Source organism: Anabrus simplex, chromosome 1, assembly GCF_040414725.1.
Source record: "Anabrus simplex isolate iqAnaSimp1 chromosome 1, ASM4041472v1, whole genome shotgun sequence".
NCBI lineage: Eukaryota > Metazoa > Arthropoda > Insecta > Orthoptera > Tettigoniidae > Anabrus > Anabrus simplex.
In genome coordinates this window covers 897,071,336-897,091,403 of record NC_090265.1, presented here as the reverse complement: position 1 = coordinate 897,091,403, position 20,068 = coordinate 897,071,336, and the positions used below count along the sequence as shown (strand labels likewise).

The 20,068-nt window shown below is 42.3% G+C and overlaps 1 protein-coding gene across 1 annotated transcript in view; it reads left to right on the top strand.

The window, feature by feature from the left end:
• LOC136874601 (uncharacterized) overlaps positions 1-18,074 on the top strand; it is a 34,175-nt gene extending 16,101 nt beyond the window's left edge. Inside the window, exons 2-3 of the mRNA XM_067148237.2 lie at positions 4,542-5,406; positions 16,609-18,074. Of these exons, the coding sequence (XP_067004338.2) occupies positions 4,543-5,406; positions 16,609-16,941 (1,197 nt within the window). The 5' untranslated portion in view covers position 4,542 and the 3' untranslated portion in view covers positions 16,942-18,074. The remainder of the gene's footprint in view (positions 1-4,541; positions 5,407-16,608) is intronic.
• Positions 18,075-20,068: the final 1,994 nt, after the last annotated feature.

Genomic DNA, 20,068 nt, shown 5'->3' with positions numbered 1-20,068 from the left:
TTGTTTGATACCATCGGCTTCCATCTGGTAAAATTCTTGGTCCCATTGTGTTTTATTATTAATATATTAATTTATTTCTTCTTTCTTAATCCGTTTGCCCTCCAGGGTTGGTTTACCGTCTGACTTAACGAGAGATCTCACTTGTACGACCTCAAGGGCAGTGTCCTGGAGCGTGAGACATGTATTGTCATAATCATGGACAGAAGGCTGGTTCACAGCAGGTCGGTTGGATACAACTGGGGAGGAAGACTAGTACCTCGCCCAGGCGGGCTCACCTGCAATGCTGAACAGGAGCCTTGCGGGGGAACAGACAAGGAAGAGGGAAGGAAGCGGCCGTGGCTTTAAGTTAGGTACCATCCCGGCATTTGCCTGGCGGAGAAGTGGGAAACCAGGGAAAACCCCTTCGAGGATGGCTGAGGTGGGACTCGAAGCCCCCTCTACTCAGTTGAACTGACGCTGAGTGGATCCCGTTCTAGCCCTCGTACCACTTTTCAAATTTCGTGGCAGAGCCGGGAATCGAACCCGGGCCTCCGGGGGTGGCATCTAATCACACTAACCACTACACCACACAGGCTGACATTATTATTATTATTATTATTATTATTATTATTATTATTATTATTATTATTATTAGTGAAACAGGGGACTTTTAACCAAAGTATGGAATTAATAACAATTGTTAGTTAACACTTGTTAAGTAAAGTTTAACACAGAGTTGAAGTGAAGTGACTGACGACTTTTACGCTGAGAAAGAATCTATTCTCGTAGCGTAGCGAGGTATTGGCGGTAACATTCACTAATTATTATTATTATTATTATTATTATTATTATTATTATTATTATTATTATTATTATTAGTGAAACAGGGGACTTTTAACCAAAGTATGGAATTAATAACAATTGTTAGTTAACACTTGTTAAGTAAAGTTTAACACAGAGTTGAAGTGAAGTGACTGACGACTTTTACGCTGAGAAAGAATCTATTCTCGTAGCGTAGCGAGGTATTGGCGGTAACATTCACTAATTATTATTATTATTATTATTATTATTATTATTATTATTATTATTAGTGAAACAGGGGACTTTTAACCAAAGTATGGAATTAATAACAATTGTTAGTTAACACTTGTTAAGTAAAGTTTAACACAGAGTTGAAGTGAAGTGACTGACGACTTTTACGCTGAGAAAGAATCTATTCTCGTAGCGTAGCGAGGTATTGGCGGTAACATTCACTAATTATTATTATTATTATTATTATTATTATTATTATTATTATTATTATTATTATTATTATTATTATTATTCATTTTGTTGTTGTTGTTGTTGTTTCCAGCTCGTGTATGCTCTTTAATTCACCGAAGACACTTTTGAAATTCCACTACAACAGCAATTGAACTATACTCCACTGACAAATACAGAAACCACCCGTGGTGCCAACTTCTACCCGCTGTAGCTTAATGACAATAAGCTACTTGACAATGTTGGTAAGCAGCAACAAGCGAGAGGATATATCGCCTTGCTTTCAAACTTACCCGAACACAAAGTAAGCGTTTCCGAGCTTGTCGGAACTTGCAGTCGGCGCCAACCAGCGAACAAGAACATTTATTTGTCAGCTTCCAGCGCGTTGGTAGTCGCCTTGCGAAGTGCGTGTTTATCTCAACATCAACAGTCCATGTTGTGGCACTGAAAAACGACGTACCTTTCATGAGGGGATTCTTCAACTATCTAGAAGCACCATCCAATGAAAAGTTTTTAGTCTTAAAAGTGTGAACAAATAGACTTAAGATGAAATTTTGATGTGAAAATCATGTCCTCATTATTTTGCCCATAGGGTATGTTCGCATGATTTTAATTTATACATAGATCAATAACGTATGCCATGCAAAGAAGGATTAGTAAAATTACTTACCTTAAGCAAATGACTAGTCGTTCTTCGCGAAAGATCGGCTAATTATGCCAGTTGCACCACGTCCTTGATATGTCTTCCTCTATACTATTCAGAATGTAATTGAATGCCACCAGCTCCATTCGCATGTAGCTAAAGAACCCTTCAGGGTCCATTTTCAGTTGCGGGAAAAGGAGATGGTAGCCTACTCTCCAAATTCTCGCCTTCCACGATTAATTTCAGGGACTCCTACTCTCCTTCTATATTACATTCTAAAATTAATATTTTCTAGCAGGATCAGTTCATCCTCAGTCGAAGAAGACATATTCCATCATGAGAAGTTCCAAGGAAATTGGCGCTGGTTTCTAGCATTCTATTTGTCCACCGTTAGCGCTTGCAAGCGCCGAATGGCACAAGCAACAATCGCGCTGGTTTTCCAGCGTTCTACTTGTCCCTACCCTAAGAACTATAAGCTACTGCTGCAATGGAGACACTAATATGTTTCAATCTGTGGGAAACTTTAACCTATTTTCAATTTTTTCTAGTATATTGTTCAGTATGGCTCTGGTAATTAGGTATATTTGTAGAAACATTTCTTCTGACAACTGTAAAAAAGGCATTTTTCTTAGTGTGGGTGATCTTTTCCCTTCTTCAGTTTAAAGCTTTCATACAGCAGTATAGCTTCTAGATGCTACGATTTCGAAATTTTACAGCTGTTAAAAGGTTTAACACAGGACTGGTGACATGTTAATTTAACACAAGTAATTAAAAATTTGTTAGTTTGAACAAGTCTTGATGAGACGGTCATTTTGTTAAATTCTGTGTTAAGCCTACATAACTGCATGTTAACATTTAACATTCATTGAAGAAAGCTGGGCTATGAGTGAACAGTGCACTGGATTTCTGCGCGTTCTGAGTAGACGTATTTAACCTTCTTTTAGTGATAAATGTATCGTCATAATCATGGACAGAAAGGTGATTAAAAGCTATCCTATGAAGGCGTTTCGTCGAGTGCCTGATCTCCCAGGAAAACACCTGATAAAGAACAGGATGCAAATTTAGTTGTACACTCATCTTCCACATCTGATTCACCTATCGCCAGTAAGGTTAATCATTCGACAAAAACAAAAGGGAATAACCAGGAACGACCAAAGTGTGTACTTCGCTTAGATATGCTAGCCAACGATAGTCTGAAACCTGTAAAACTCAAAAGACAACACCAGACAAAACATCTAGCCTATAGGATGCGAGTGAATCTAGCGACTTTACGCGTCACGATCAACAATTGAAAGTAAATGTCAAATTCCTAAAATAAAATTTTAAAAAAATGCATGCTACAGTTCCTAAAAAAGCACAAAGAGCGTCCTTAGAGCTTTTAACTAGCATTATTTGCTGTCACAGGAAACTAATTATTAGTAACAGAAATTATCGTGAGCTGAGATTATTTCTTTCAAGACTCAGAGGAAAGAACACTAAGACATGGTTTGTGAAAGGGCTGGCAGATTTCAGAAGGGAGAAACAGAGGTGCATGTATCAACGCTGAATATTAGGTAACACTGCTAATTAGCGAATTAAACATTGCACTAACTCTTGTTTAGTTCTTTATTTTCATACTGGGACGTAACACCAAGAAATGCATATTACACAATGATTTTTTTTTGCTAGTTGCTTTACGTCGCACCGACACAGATAGGTCTTATGGCGACGATGGGACAGGAGAGGGCTAGGAGTGGGAAGGAAACGGCCGTGGCCTTAATTAAGGTACAGCCCCAGCATTTGCCTGGTGTGAAAATGGGAAACCACGGAAAACCATTTTCAGGGCTGCCGACAGTGGGGTTCGAACCTACTATCTCCCGAATACTGGATACTGGCCGCACTTAAGCGACTGCAGCTATCGAGCTCGGTACACAATGATTAGCCTTTGGCACATATATGAACAAATTAAAATTTTTCACTTGACTGCAATTTTCAACACGTTTTTATTTGGAAGTTCTGTCTCTTAAAAGTCACTGCATCTTTCTTCTCCGTTGAAATAAGTGTACAGCTCATTTTTTATTAGTTCAACTCTGGACTTTTCTCCTCATACCTCCATTTAATATTTATAATAGAGAAAACACTCCCTGTGAATATATTTGATGGAAATGCGGTATACTCAAAGCTAATTTCACAAAAATAAAATTGCATAGTTTTGATGCACTAGTCAGTTCAATGATGTACAGTCCTCTCTGTGGTGTGGTGTTGTCATAGTAGCTAACTTTGACTTCAACTGTTCATTTACTTCGTCGTCTAAGCGAAAGATGATTTGCCGCTAGATTCGAAAATACAAGTCGTCATGCAGTCATTCTGAAAATTGCAACATTCGGCGTGCAATTTACGACTTGCACCGTACGAGGATCAAAATGGGAAACATTATCTTATTTATTATTTCTGGAGTTTTCTCTTTTTCGTTTCACTCTTCTGAGCTTATTTTCATAGTGCCTGTAGGTTATAACCTAGTATTGAATTAGGAAGCATATATCTTATTTATAATGTAGAAATTCCTCCTATTTTACACCAGCTCATGCCAGAATGAGTTATACTGTATTTAATTGATGATTTTACGGCCCGTGTTAATAGACATCATGTCTATACTGTATTTGTTAATACTTTGTTCCAGGATGACTCCCACCTGGCTGACAGCAGACTTCGTACAGGAAATTCTGAGGACCACACACCAAAATAACAGCATTTCAGTAAAAAATATTAAAATAGAGCCAGCTATTCCCAAAGGAAACAACTTCATGGGCGTACTATATAGAGTTCATTTAGACGTAAATGATAACGAAGTAAAGAAATCACTTATTGTTAAAACTCAGGCACAAGGCGAGTACATGAATATGGTCACAGAAACGTGTGGATTCTTTCCCAGAGAAATCCGAATGTACGCAGCAATGTTTCCAGCCATGTATAAATTATCCCAGGGAAAACTTGATAACTATATCATCTCACCGATGTATTTCCCTTGTTCAATGAAAGATGTCATTATCATGGAGGACCTCGTGTCTCAGGGTTTTCAAATGAAAGAACGCCGTCTACAATTTGACTTTGTTCACAGTGTTTCTGCTTTCAAAACCCTGGCCAAGTTCCATGCCATGTCTATGGCTGTAAATGTCCATGACCCAACAATGAAAGACCATTTCGAGGACTTCTATGACAATGATGTGCTCCGAAGTATATTTGGTAGATTTCTGGCCTCTTCTTTAGCATCGCTAGCGAAGAAACTTGAAAAATGGCCTGGGCAAGAGTACTATGCAGCGAAAGTTCACAAAATATCGGAAAATGTCACGGATACTATGGCAGAATTATCAAAACCTGGACCATTGATGGTTCTAAATCATGGAGATATCTGGGTTAACAACATTTTGTTTCGTTATAATGGAAATGAAATCACGGATGTGCGTATTGTGGACTTTCAAATGACGAAGTGGGCATCGCCGGCGAATGATCTCTACTATCTTCTCTACAGCAGTGTTCAGGAGCAGGTGAGTAATACGAATTCTCATTAAGCAAGCATAGGAACATTTAATAGCTTCCATCATAACATGCATAACCAAAGGCTTCCATTAAATGGTTATCAACTATATTTCCAAGTTGTGCAAGAAGTGATGCGACAGATACCACACCAAAAGCTGTGGGCTACGAATAGGATATTTATCCAAATTTTGTGCTTAAGATTAGCTTTCTGAAACAAGTTTTTGTAACTTTGGATGCAATTATTCAATATTATTATTATAGGAACTTTTACAACCAAAAATCTGAACTAATGAATGGCTACTCCTCCTTTCATCCGGTGTTGTATGACTACTGTTAAGACCTGCCTTTATTATGCCATCTGACTACAGCTATGAAACTTAACTCTTAAAGATCACGAGTCATGAGAACAACACCAGAGCCCAGTACATGATACTTCTTGGTGGTAGTGTTCTTTATATTTCAAGGAGGTTACAATTAGATAAACCGAGCGAGTTAGCTGTGTGGTTAAGCTCGCGCAGTTGTGGGCTTGCATTCGGAAAATAGTGGGTTCGAATCCCCCACTGTCGGCAGCCCTGAAGATGATTTTCCGTGTTTTCACATTTTCACACGAGCTTGATACTGGTTCTGTACCTTAATTAAGGCCACGGTTGATTTCTTCCCACTCCTAGCCTTTCCTCTTCGATCGTCGCCTGTCTGTCTGTCTGTGTCGGTACAACGTAAAGCGAATTAAAAAAGAAACAGAGAACTAGATAACCACTCGTTCTTAAAACTAATCAGGAGACAGGGAGAAGATATGGGGTTCTTTGAAGAACAAAGGTGTCAGCAAAAGAAAGACGTAAAAATAAAATAATCTCTAGAGTTCACAAACTCAACGGAGTTACGGTCAGAAGAGAACTATAATTGACCAAGTGAGGTCTGAGAGAAAATATGAAAATGAGGAGCCTGGCACAAGCAGGTGGAAACAATGCCAAACTCAGTTAGGGACTCCGTGGTCCCCACTTCACGCTGATGGTCACCTCTTACGATAGATATGGGATACCGTGCCGTGGATGTATTTACCTCTTATCCCGTCCACGGAGGTGACTGTTCAATGTACTAGACGCAAAACCTTCACCTAGTGAACGGACATAGTTTTCTGCTCTATTTAAACTAGCCTGTTCAAGGTACCTTCTAGAACCGTGCAATGAGCTAATCTGAGCTCTCTCCACTTTCACCAATTAGCTCATTTGGTCAGAGAAAAAGGCTGCTGCTAAAATATGGAGGACCGAGCTCGATAGCTGCAGTCGCTTAAGTGCGGCCAGTATCCAGTATTCGGGAGATAGTAGGTTCGAACCCCACTGTCGGCCGCCCTGAAAATGGATTTCCGTGGTTTCCCATTTTCACACCACGCAAATGCTGGGGCTGTACCTTAATTAAGGCCTCGGCCGCTTCCTTCCCACTCCTTGCCCTTCCCTGTCCCAACGTCGCCATAAGACCTATCTGTGTCGGTGCGACGTAAAGCAATTAGCAAAAAAAAAAAAAAAGAATATGGAGGCACTCATAACCAGGACCCGTATTTTAATTGATGCATCATCAGACATTGCTAATTTATATACAAATCTTGTTCATGAACCTGCAGATTACAGAAATTCATAGTTATTAAGTCATTTTTTTGTCATTTTTGTAGGTATTTTACTTCTAGAACATTTTTTTTTTGGCTTTTTGCTTTTCATTGCCTTTTTCTTATTGGTGATTTTGAAGTATTTATTCATCTTTTACGTTTTCATGCAACCAGTTTCTCTATCTACTTACTAGAAAGTTAACGTCAATGTTCATCTTTGGAAGTTTTAGAGTACGATTTTCTTATAGGAAAGTTATTTTCCTTTTCAGATCATTTCTCTTTACGGAATACATTGTGTCAAAAAATTACGACCTACTAATCTTCTCACATTTTGCTTCCAAGGAGAAACAAGATTGCAAAATAATGGAAATATTGTAAAGATGACATAAAGTATAACTCATGAATAATATGAATTGTACATTATTTAGTTTTTTACAATAACAAGTTTGTTTCATTTCTGTTAGTTTTTAAGGCATTATTTGAGGTCATTTTATAGGCCATTGTTTAGAATTTTTAAGTCAACAAAATCCGGTCCCTGTTCATAACTGAACCTTGAGTCTGGACAAACTCGAACTAGACTCACTGCTGCTCACGAGGGGAACCCGCCAAGTGAAACAAACCGATTTCCCAGAAACTTGGCTCAGCGAATGAGGGGTCGAAATAAGCGAACACATGTTTCGCCTTATACGTAGACATTCGACCGTTTCCGAGAAATAGACGGTTGAAGTTTTGTACGTGCTTTATGTCCCTTATAGAGCGTAACAAGTTCTAGATGTAGTTAATAATGTCAATTATTTAAGGAGATTCAGTTTTATTTATTTATTTATTTATTTATTTATTTATTTATTTATTTATTTAATTTATTTATTTAAGGTGTTGTAAATATGCATATATAAAGGTCTCTAGATTTAGTTTGAACTTAATTATTATTTTAGGAAATAAGTGTTATTTATTTAAGGTGTATTTGTTGTATATTAGGTTTTATTGAATCATCTTTAATTGGGCAAATAACCTGTTGATGATAAATCTATCTATCTATCAACCGACTTGGTGGTGCGGCGGCTTCACAATGTCGACAGTGGGGTTCGAACCCACTATCTCCCGAATACTGGATACAGGTCGCACTTAAGCGACTGCAGCTATCGAGCTCGGTAGTCAGGTCCACAGTTACATTTCTGGGTGAGAATGTCACTGTTAACATTACTGAAGATTTCACGTGTTGGCGATACGTTTGCGACAAACCACGCATAATGGATCAGTTTTCCAAAAACTGGCGCTTGCAGTTCCTTATAAATCAATGCGTAGATTTATTGTATCACGTCTAGTGTAAAACAAATGCTTTCTTTCTTAATTCGTTTACCCTCCAGGATTGGTTTTTCCCTCGGACTGAGCGAGGGATCCCAACTCTGCCGCCTCAAGGGCAGTGTCCTGGTGAGTGAGACTGTGGGTCGGAGGGATACAATTGGGTTGGAGGACCAGTACCTGCTGAACAGGGGCCTTGTGGGGGGGGGGGTGATGGGAGGATTGGAAGGGTTAGACAAGGAAGAGGGGAGGAAGCGGCCGTGGCCTCAAGTTAGGTACCATCCCGGCATTTGCCCGGAGGAGAAGTGGGAAACCACGGAAAACCACTTGGTGGATGGCCGAGGTGAGAATCGAACCCCCCCCCTCTACTCGGTTGACCTCCCGAGGAGGGGTGGACACCGTTCCAGTCCTCGTACCACTTTTCAAATTTCGTGGCAGGGCCGGGAATCGAACCTGGGCCTCCGGTGGTGGCAGCTAATCACGCTAACCACTACATCACAGAGGCGGACGTAAAAAAAAAATTAAATTCATTTACCAGGCAGAACCTTAATAAAAAAAGACAACGATATTTTAAAATACATTGAACAAAACCATTTGTGTAGTAATCGTCAATAGACACAAGTAGGCCTAAATAATAAAGCATAACAACAAAAGAGAAAGGGATTTGAAACCAGGGCGCCAAAGTGTGACGTCGCTCCCAAAGCCACCTACGCCACCGCATCGGTTGAGCTTCTTACGCATAAAAGGCACATAAAGCTCGTCGAAAACTTCGGCAGTCTTTTTTTCGGAAACGGTCGAATGTCTATGGTTAAGTCGAAACATGTGTTCGCTTATTTCGCGGTAGATGTAGAGTGGGTTTCGGTCCTTGGGTTTCGTCCCTTAAGAGGCCACGGCTTTACCGTGGTTCTACGCCTGTGCATTCGGGAGACGGGATAGGGGCACAGGGCTGGACTTCACGCCTGGCCCCACCCGTATGCTGTCCTGAGAATGGTTTTCCATGGTTTTCTATTCTCCTGCACTAAGGCGAATGCCGAGACAGTTCGTAGTATAGGCCACGGCCGCCCACCCCCTCACCTTCTCCGCACATCTTCTTCACCGTAACAAATCTCCCGGCCTGAGAGACGGCGTCACCGTCTAAGAGGCCCGCCTCCCCCTTCAGGAGAGGAATGAAAACGTTTAGTAGTAGTTATTCCGACCCCTCATTCGCTGAGCGAAGTTTCTGGGAAATCGGGTTATTACACTTGACGGGTTTCCCTCGTGAGCAACAGTGAGTCTGGTTCGAGCTTGCCCAGATACATTCACACAAGATTCCACATTTAAAATCTACCGATTCAGAAAGTGACTTTAGGGTGGATGTGATACCAGGTACTTTTACAGTAGAATAATCGGTACTGCAGAGTACCTTCTGACTGAATTTCGATTTTCCATTCTTCTGCACTTGAAATTAAATGTCGTATGGCCTCCGGAGAGGCCTGTTGCAGGTCTTTTGTCTTGATGTCCGTAGGCGACCTGCGCGTTGTGATGAGAATGAAATAATGATGAAAACGGTACATAAACCCAGTCCTCGTGGCAGGGAAATTAGCCAATTACGGTTACAATTCCCGACTCTGCCGGGAATAAAACCCGGGACCCCTGTGACCAAAGGCCAGCTTGGTAACCATTTAGCCATAGAGCCGTTCTCTTCTGCACTGCAAACGAACCTAACAACTTGTTCTAGTAAGGTCAGAAAAGAAGATACCTGGTATCGCAGTGCTTGGCGGCACTGGAAACGTAACAGGCTGACAATGAAGCTTCGCTCGCGGAAGTAGAAATAGGTTGCAAATAGTCTTCCTTATCAGTGATTCCCTTGTCAGCTGAAGTTATTATCACCCCTCTCCCCCCATTATTATTTCTCCAGTGTTGGTGATTGTAACCAGAATCTTTCCAACAAAATTATCAAGATTTTTCATGTTTATAGAAGTCGTAGTGCAGTGAAAAATACTTACTTTTGATAGGTAAGGAAATTAACTTACTTATTTACTAGTAGAATAACGCTTTCCTCACCTGATGACGAGGAGGCGCTGGTGATATCCTTCTAACTTGCCATTAAAAATATATATATAATATTATAGGAGCCTGCGGTTTACGAACTCTACCAAGTGGCATAGAGATTATCATAGATACTAGCCACCTATTTTTTCAGAAACATCTCTTTTTCGCACTTTTACATCCTAATCTTCTGCCTCTTACGAGTTGATTCCTCTTAGGGCCTGCACTACGACTGTCAGGTAAACAGCCAGATATGTAGGCTGCAGTTTTGCAAATTAGAAGTTAAATATTTTCTTGCGTACTACCAACGGATTTTAACGACGGTATTGTAATGCGGAAGATGTAGTAACATTTTTATTGGGTTGGTAATAAGGTTACTGAAAATATAGTGACATTTAGCGCGGTGGTATACGTGTTCTCTGGTGTTTTCGATTGTTTAGCTCTATTCCTTTTGAAATTGTATTACTAAAATCCAATATCAAACTCTTATTAAGCTATAATGTGGAAGTTCAGGTCAAAAACAGAGTTAGGACTGAAATCTACACATACGAAGAAATCTTAAAATTAATTAACTGTATAACGAAACTGAAACTGTTATAGAAAATAAAAAGACTGAAAATGTAGCAGCGTAGGATCATTAATTTTATTATTAATTCAATTTATTGTTTGCTCATTGAATAAGTAGATAGTTTCTTTCTTTTCAATACAATGACCGGGCGAGTTGGCCGTGCGCGTAGAGGCGCGCGGCTGTGAGCTTGCATCCGGGAGATAGTAGGTTCGAATCCCACTATCGGCAGCCCTGAAGATGGTTTTCCGTGGTTTCCCATTTTCACACCAGGCAAATGCTGGGGCTGTACCTTAATTAAGGCCACGGCCGCTTCCTTCCAACTCCTAGGCCTTTCCTATCCCATCGTCGCCATAAGACCTATCTGTGTCGGTGCGACGTAAAGCCGCTAGCAAAAAAAAAAAAAAAAAAAAATTTCAATACAATGTGAGAATAGTAACTGGCGAGCATTTATTTCACTTTAGTGTAAATACTTAGTAGCAAGTTGTTATGAAATCAAAAATATATAATCTCTTTACCATCCTCATTCGACGGACGAATCGCCATGAACAACGTCGTATACCTTTACTCCATATGTGCGTCGCGAATAGATTTGCAGTAGAACCCACGCTTTTGACACGCATTCTAATGATTAGGAAATGTGTACTATCACCTCTAGTACCCTACCGACTAACATTAGAAGACCGAGCTCGATAGCTGCACTCGCTTAAGTGCGGCCAGTATCCAGTATTCGGGAGATAGTGGGTTCGAACCCCACTGTCGGCAGCCCTGAAGATGGTTTTCCGTGGTTTCCCATTTTCACACCAGGCAAATGCTGGGGCTGTACCTTAATTAAGGCCACGGCCGCTTCCTTCCCATTCCTAGGCCTTTCCTATCCCATCGTCGCCATAAGACCTATCTGCGTCAGTTCGACGTAAAGCAAATTGTAAAAGTTCTTTTTACGTTGAACATAAATATTCTGACAATGGGTTTATAAAAGAATGCAAGTAAAATATGGAACAAAAATATGGGGTGCTAAATCATGCTAAAATTCAACAAATAACCAGAAACAGAGGAAACAACAATTAAAATATTAAGGTAAGCTCCACAACTACTTTTAAACAAAGCACATTAGCAGAATCCCAAAGAGGAAATAAACCGAGATTACCCAAGCACACAAAATGGATAGTTCGCAAAATTCCCAAAATTGTCGGGTAATCCCAGCTTTACGCGGGTAAAGCTGAGATTATACAGTCTCCTTACTTTAGCAGTAACAAAACAAAAAGTGTGATGTATTTGTTTAAAATATGCAACGAACTACCTCATGAAATAAAGCATATTTCAACAATTAATACATTTAAACTTAATTTAAGGAAATCATTGTTTCAGTCCTACCTGGTCTAAAAAATATCTGTAAATTACTCCCGCCTCTGTGGTGTAGTGGTTAGCGTGATTAGCTACCACCCCCGGAGGCCCGGGTTCGATACCCGACTCTGCCACGAAATTTGAAAAGTGTTACGAGAGCTGGGACTGGGGTCCACTCAGCCTCGGGAGGTCAACTGAGTAGAGGTGGGTTCGATTCCCACCTCAGCCATCGACGAAGTGGTTCTCCGTGGTTTCCCACTTCTCCTCCATGGAAATACCGCGATGGTGTCTATCTTAAGGCCACGACCGCTTCCTTTCCTCCTCCTTGTCTATCTCTTCCAATCTTCACATCCTCCTCCCCCAGTCCACAATGCCGCTGTTCAGCATAGCAGGTGAGGTCGCCTAGGCGAGGTACTGCTCCACCTCCACAGTGGTATCCCCCAACCCAAAGTTTCACGCTCCAGGACACTGCCCTTGAGGCTTTAAGGTGGGATCCATCGTTGAGTCCGAGGGAAAAGTCAACACTGCAGGGTAAACAGATTAAGAAAGAAAGAAAGAAAGAAATTACTACGTTAAAACATGGATTGTTTTTGTTATTAGTTAGGCTATAATTTAGTGTCTTTTAATTGTATTCTAGTTTTAGTTTATATTATTATTTGTATTATTGTAATAGTTTCAATTTTAAATTCCATTGGAACTAACTGATATCACACATCTTGAATATGTTCAAATTTTTACATTTTGGATGTAATGCATATATGCAAAGTATACAGCCCCTTAAAGTGAGCTTCACTCGTAGAGGCCTTTTCATGAATAAATAGATAAACAATTACACAGTTCAAAGAAATTGCGGGAACATGCTTTGCAATGTCTGGTATGTGAACGTTAATTTGATAGATGGGGTTCGAATGGTCGTACAGCATACCTTGAGACCTTAGCTACTCAGGGTATGTCAAATCGAAGTTTTGCTTCATCTGTAGGCGTAACCATGCATTAAACTGCCAGGTGACACCTCAAAACAAAGTGAACAGCGGTGCGTCCGTGTGTCGTTGTGACGTACACAGACTACTGCGAGCACGTTGTACGTCTACCAGCACATCCCATGAGACATTTTAACGAAGTTCAAGTCGCAAGGGCCGTCACTTTGATACAGGAAGGATGGACTTTTCGTCAAGTTGTATTTGTATGTATGTATTTATTGAACTGAACATAATAGGCTTTCGCCAGGTTACAATGTTCCGATATGCAATTCAAAATAAACACTTACAGACTATTTATAGCTAAGCACTAACTACTTACTACTTAACTACCTCTAAATCTACTATGTAGCATCTTGCACATGGCGGATCGCCAGCTCCATATGCAACACACCACCTCTACTTAGAACTAAACTAACTACTTTACTACATTAAATATATACTAACTCAATCCTAAATCTGTCTGGGCGCGACATCACCCCTGGTGAGGAACTCCTACCACCCTTCCCTGGGATGTCACGACCAGACATGTCTCATGAGGCTCGGAAACCGATGCCTCATATACCCCTTAAGCTGCCAATGTTATTTCCTCACCACTCCTTCATGTAACAGCCCACATGTGTGCGGATTGCATTTTCGTCAAGTTGTTGTGGATCTCAATGTCTCTCCATGTTATTCAGCCCTTGTGGAATAGCTATAATGAGGCAGGCCAGTTCACAAGGATCATCCCACCGTCACGTCACACGCCTCATTATTTTTTCGGCTGGGTGGCCCTCGGCTCATCGCCAACTCAGCCGGCCCAAGGAACAATAAACAGGCAGATGCCTAGTTGGCTGTCGCCTCCCTGCTCCAACATGAATACCTGTCTCATCACTGGCGTGGACATCACCTACAACGAGCACTTCATTCTCACAGAACTTCACAAGTCTGGCTCCTCCACCCACAAGGTTATCAGGGTCCAGGATCGTTCAACCAAACGTCCTTCAACGTTGGTCCTCGCTTGTCTACGTCATCCAGATGAGCTGGCAGCCCTGGTAGCCACCGGCGTGACCATCAACGACCACCTCCATGTCGTGGAGTACACTCCGTATTCCATCTTACAGCAACTGCACTAGTATTTTCTCCCATCACTTTAGCCTTCCCCTACCGCCCCCACTGCCCTCCACCACAATTTCGTCGACTTCCACCACTAGTTCTACTACTACCACCATTACTACCCTTGCTCATACGCCCCCATATACTTCTACCCTCACTGCCACGACTAGTCACCCTTCTGTTATTATGTCCACACCTATCACCACCCTCACTGCTACACTATCTAGTTCCCAACAGCCCCCTACTAACCATCCCGCCGCTACAACAGCCACACAGCCTGCCTCTCACGGGACGACCGCCGCTACTACACCAGCTCCTCAGCTTCCATCTCCGAGCTGTGTTCTTCGAGGCGTCGACCCTACCATCACGGAACAGGACATACTGGAGGAACTCCATCTGACAGGCGTCCCGGCACTTCGAGTGTTCCGTATATACAACCATACTGGCCCAACGTTCATGGTACGCTTCCAACTCCCGTCAGATGAAGACGTCCACCTACTGATCACTTCTGTCGTCCACCTCCGTCGTCGGCACTACCCCGTGGAATATTCTCGCTCCCCACCCCGTACTGTGTGCTCCCCTCCCACCAATTCTCCCAGCAATTCTTCTCGTCACCCTCAACCGGACCCGCCACCCACCCCACACCTGCAAACCGTTTACCTATCTTCTCCCCAACCTGCACCTTTTCCGCCGTCCCTCCCAATACTAGACCTTCTTCGCCTTCTTGCTACCTCCATTACGAACATCACAACCACCCTCTACTATTTTATGTTGCAACACTTCCCTTGTCCTCCTTTCTCCAACTTCTCATCGAACCCGCAACCTGCCCCAGCACAATATCTGTAAAACTTTAATTTGTAATCCTATGTAATTCTTTTCTTATGCGCACCCGAGATACGTAAACCAATGTGCATTCTTTCAATAAAGGGGACCAGTGGGGGTTTAATGCTCGGGGGTTGCGATTGGGGGTCTCACTCCAGGGGACCTCTTGTGGTCGCTTGACCCCTGCGCCAACTACCCATCACATCCTCCCACCACGTATGTACGACACATACTTTCACTGTGCGTCTTATCTTCATTAATCTACTCCCTTTCTACGGCCAAAGATCTGCTCGTTCAGCTGACGGCGCGCCTGCCACTTCTGTGGCAGGAATGAAATAACTTATTTCGCTTCGCTTTCGCTTCACAAGGATGGTTGGACAAGGTCGTGGACCCCACAGGATGACCAGTATCTCACCATCTGTGCGTTGCCGCGTCGTTCAGCAACTGCCAGAGAACTGCAACAAGACCTCAGGAGGGTCACTGGAGTCACAGTGTCTGACCAGACAGAGAAGTGTCCTTACGACTCAGACGTCCTGCTCGAGTGCCCCGTTTAACGCAGCAACATCGCGCAGCTCGCCTTCTATTTGTCCGTACCCACGTCAACTGGCAACTTCACCAATGGAGACCTATGTTGCTCACAGACGAGTCCAGATTTCCCCTGACACAGCGTGATGGACGTCAACGTGTATGGAGACGCCGTGGTGAGCAGTACATGCCAAATGTTGTCCAGGACGGCGACCGATTTGGACCAGGTTCTGTGATGGTGTGGGGTAGCATCAGTAATGATGGCCGTACGGATCTAATCGTCGTCCGCGGTAATCTTACCGCTGCGGGGTACACCGAGTAGACATTGCTACAGCATGTGTTGGTTGCTGCATACGGTGTTGGCCCTGAATTCGTACTCATGCACGGCAATGCCAGGGCTCATGTAGCGCGCATCACTAGAGCTGCCTTGCGAGAACTGGACATTCAAGAGATGGAATGGCCAGCAGTGAGTCCAGACCTTAATCCCATCGAGCATGTCAGGGATAAGCTTGACAGAAGTGTTCGTGGGCGTCCTGTTCCACCACAGACTCTCCAAGACCTAGAACAGGAGGCTCTCATTGAAGAATGGGACCTGATACCGCAACGTGACCTCCGTGGACCTATGCGGAGCATGCCACGTAGGTGCCAAGCTGTGATGAATGCTCGTGGAGGACATACACTATACTGAAGCTCTCTATCTGTGATAAAAATCCACCCTGGAGGACTATTATCACTTTGTTTTCACCCCTATTTGGACATTTACATTTGTGTTCTGAAAATGGACGCGAATCCATCGATGTTCTTTTGTATACTTCAACGGTAAAGAATAAAGGTTTAGTTGATAATATACCTGGGTGTGAGGTATTGTTATGTGCAGCATGCCATACGTTCAAAACATGTTCCCCTAATTTTTTTTTGAACTGTGCATATTTATATATTTTCCTGTTTGCAGGTCCGGGAGCAACATGCAGATACTTTGCTCTCCGAATACCACGCCACACTTTCCGACACACTGACTGCTCTAGGATGTTCCCAGGAAATCTTCTCCCTGCAGCAGTTACACCAAGAGATGAAAGACAAAATCTTCTATGGTTTCCTTCACGCCAGCCTCACGCTTTGCGTCACTTTAGCAGAACCATGTGGAGTGATGGATACGGAGTCATTCGAGCTAAAAGACATGGATGACGGACATGCCAATCCTATTGAACAAAGTGAATTCAGTCCTAGATTTCGAGAGGTTTTTCCGAAAGTGTTACGGTACTTTGAAGAGAATGGAGTATTGTAGATTTTAATATATTGTACCACGTACTGATATTTAGTAGTAGTGTAAGCGACATATAAACACTTCAACTTGTCATCATAATATGTACAGAACGCACGACTTTCTTTCGTTCAGAGGTACTGTAGATGCAGACTGAAGAGATTCATGTCTTTCACAGGTGGAGTATCTTGCAAGCATCCTACCTGCATATTTCTTAAATTTGTAATACTGAAGTCCCTGTCGTGTCGCTTCACGGTGGCTGAATATGAAATAGATGTAAGTGGCTTTATACCCCATTCACCTCACCCATCACCTCCGATTTCCTCTTCCCAGTCCGTCTCCGTAGAGTAACGATTAGCACTATAAGCTGAAGTCCTTGGAGGACCAGGTTTGATTCCTGGTACTGCCAGAAATGCAAGATTGGCAGGAGGGCTGCACCCTGCTGAGTAAATGAGTTCTAAGGGATCCTTGTTTGGTGTGGAGAGGTTGCCAAACACTATCTTCCACACTTTCTTGAGACTTTACCCTAACTTTGTGTCAAGTGCAGTAGACGATTTGGCAACTCCGGCTACAGTAGACTAGTAAATCCCTATAGTGGTGTGAAGCGAGGCCATCATTCTTGTCCACAAGTACACATGCATTGGAGGCGTACCTTAAACGATCTGCATCACCTCGAATGAGGACATGAATTTACCTCTTCTCAAATGTGTATATGAAGGACTAACCTAGAGTAGCAGTATTACATAATCCGAGAAACAGTAATAGTGATTAACATTTTTTAGCCTAAATCTTCTCAGCCCTTAGTTACCTATCTCAAAATGTTCAATCACGTCGTAAGCTTTTGCTGAAATACCCCATATGTGCAAAGTTTCAGCTTCCTACATCCTTGGGATGTTAGTGAAAATCCTCGGATAAACACACACAACGACACCCCACTGACTTTATACAGGATATCTTGCAAAAGGTTCCAATATTTACAGAGGAGGCAGCACGCTCAGTGTTGCCAGATCTTCAAATAAAATGTCGGTAGATTGTACGTAAAAATTTCGTGAGTTTTAATGATAATTTTGGTAGTTTTCTGGGCACTGAAATGTTATAATATGACTAAATTAAATAATGTATTGTTCATGTGAAGTTATCAGGAGACAATTATACAATTTCACTCCCCTGTACTCTCTAGCCCCTCCATTCTTCTTCTTTTCCTCCTCCCCACTCTTCCTGTAGATGTAGTTATTCACCAGGCGTAGAAATTGCGTGCCAGTTTTGAAGTCGTAGGAGGACACAGATCTATTTGCGGGTCGGGGATTTCCCATCGAATGATGCAGACAAGCATGAGTTTTGAGTTCCAAAAGAGGGGAGAGGTTACGTAATTCAGGCCTAAAATGAATGCGGGGAAGTACCTAAGGAGTGATGTTATCGATAAAATGCCACGCAGTGAGACGAGGAAGAAGTTTTAGGCACAAATATATTATGTACCATTAATCATTATTGGTTGTTATCCTTAAATTTGATTAGAAGGAATTTCGGGAGATATTTTTTGTTTTTCCGGGTTTTCTGGTGTGTTGCAAAAAATCGGGAGATCTCCTGAAATTTCGGGAGACCTGGCAACACTGAACACACAAAAAGTGAAAGAAAAAAATCCTATCAACATTGATCACAAACCAAATACCTTCAGAGTTATGGTCCGCTACCACTACCATCACTGATCACCATGTCTTTGATCTACACTCGATCTCACCGTCATCCATTGCAATGCAGCCTTCCACTCTATATCGCATGGAATCACTAATTTGTTGGAACACCCCTGGCTCTTTGCCGGATTGCATCAAAGGCATTTTAAACGCGCGTTCTTGAAGTGTACCCATATCCTTCCTCCGAATACACCATGGTTTTTACATGACCCAAAAACCAAGAATGTAAGCCAAAAATCTAAATCTAAACGGGCAGGCCAAGGTACTATCCCGCTCCGACCAATTCATCGCTCATGGAAGACCCGTGTTATTAGGTATCGCCTAACCCTACGATGGAAATTGATCGATGCCCCATCATAATAAGACCATAACACAATACGCTAGTAGGTTTACGCACAACGTTAAGTAGGAACGTATTTCTGTCTTCTCGTTTTGTTGCATATGACCCTCCGTAAATTATTGGAACATGTTGATAATTGGTAGTAGTGTTAGCGGACCACTCCGAAGATATTGGGTTTGCGACCAATGTTTATAGGACCTTTCTTCCTTCGTCTGCTGCGTGCTGCCTCCTCTAATAATAAATATTGGAATCTTTTTCAAGGACACCCTGTATAGATACATTTATATAATTTCAAAATCGGCATTTATACAGAGTGATTGAGAATGAATACGATAAGCATTGCCATTATTTTGCGCTCATACTGCAAATGTCAAATAATAGAAAATGTCATAAATGCCTGTGAAAAGCTTGTGAAAATGCCGAAAATGCTTGTAAAATTGTCGAACACGCTGGGTACCAAGATAAACGCACCTAGCGTCGTCAAAATGTACCCACAAAACAACAATACGGCCCCACGACAATGGGCGAAAAGTTGCCTGTAAAAAAAATGCCTAACACGTTGGGTGCCATGATAATGGCAACGCCATATTGGAATTTTTGGACTGGCCCTAGCGGTCCCAGCTGTTACTACGAAGTTACGAACACAGCTGATACATTAAGCAAACACGCAAAAAAATTACAGTTCGATGCCCGGACAGTTGAGACCAAAGATCTTCGTGACACCCGACACGTGCGAGAGATCCGGTAATCAAGATCAAGGGTGCGGAGATGTGTGCGTTCGAGACATTGGGCGTTGCCGCATCTGTTATCAAAGATAATTGACCTTTGCTTTCGTGGTGGCATAGTATCCCAGGCCAGAAAGGGTTCAATATCAAAATTAGATGTTCAGTCGTATATTTAGTACCTGTTTTGGGGTGTCAAAGTTTGCTCATTTGAGCACCGCATAGACAGGAGTAGAGGTGGCCGGTTCATGTGACATGCTCTCACTGCTTTTCTCTCTCTCTCTCGCACACACACACACACACACACACACACACACACACACACACACATACACACACACACACACACACACACACATTACTTCCGTAGCCTCGGCAATCTCTGACACTATGCGGTG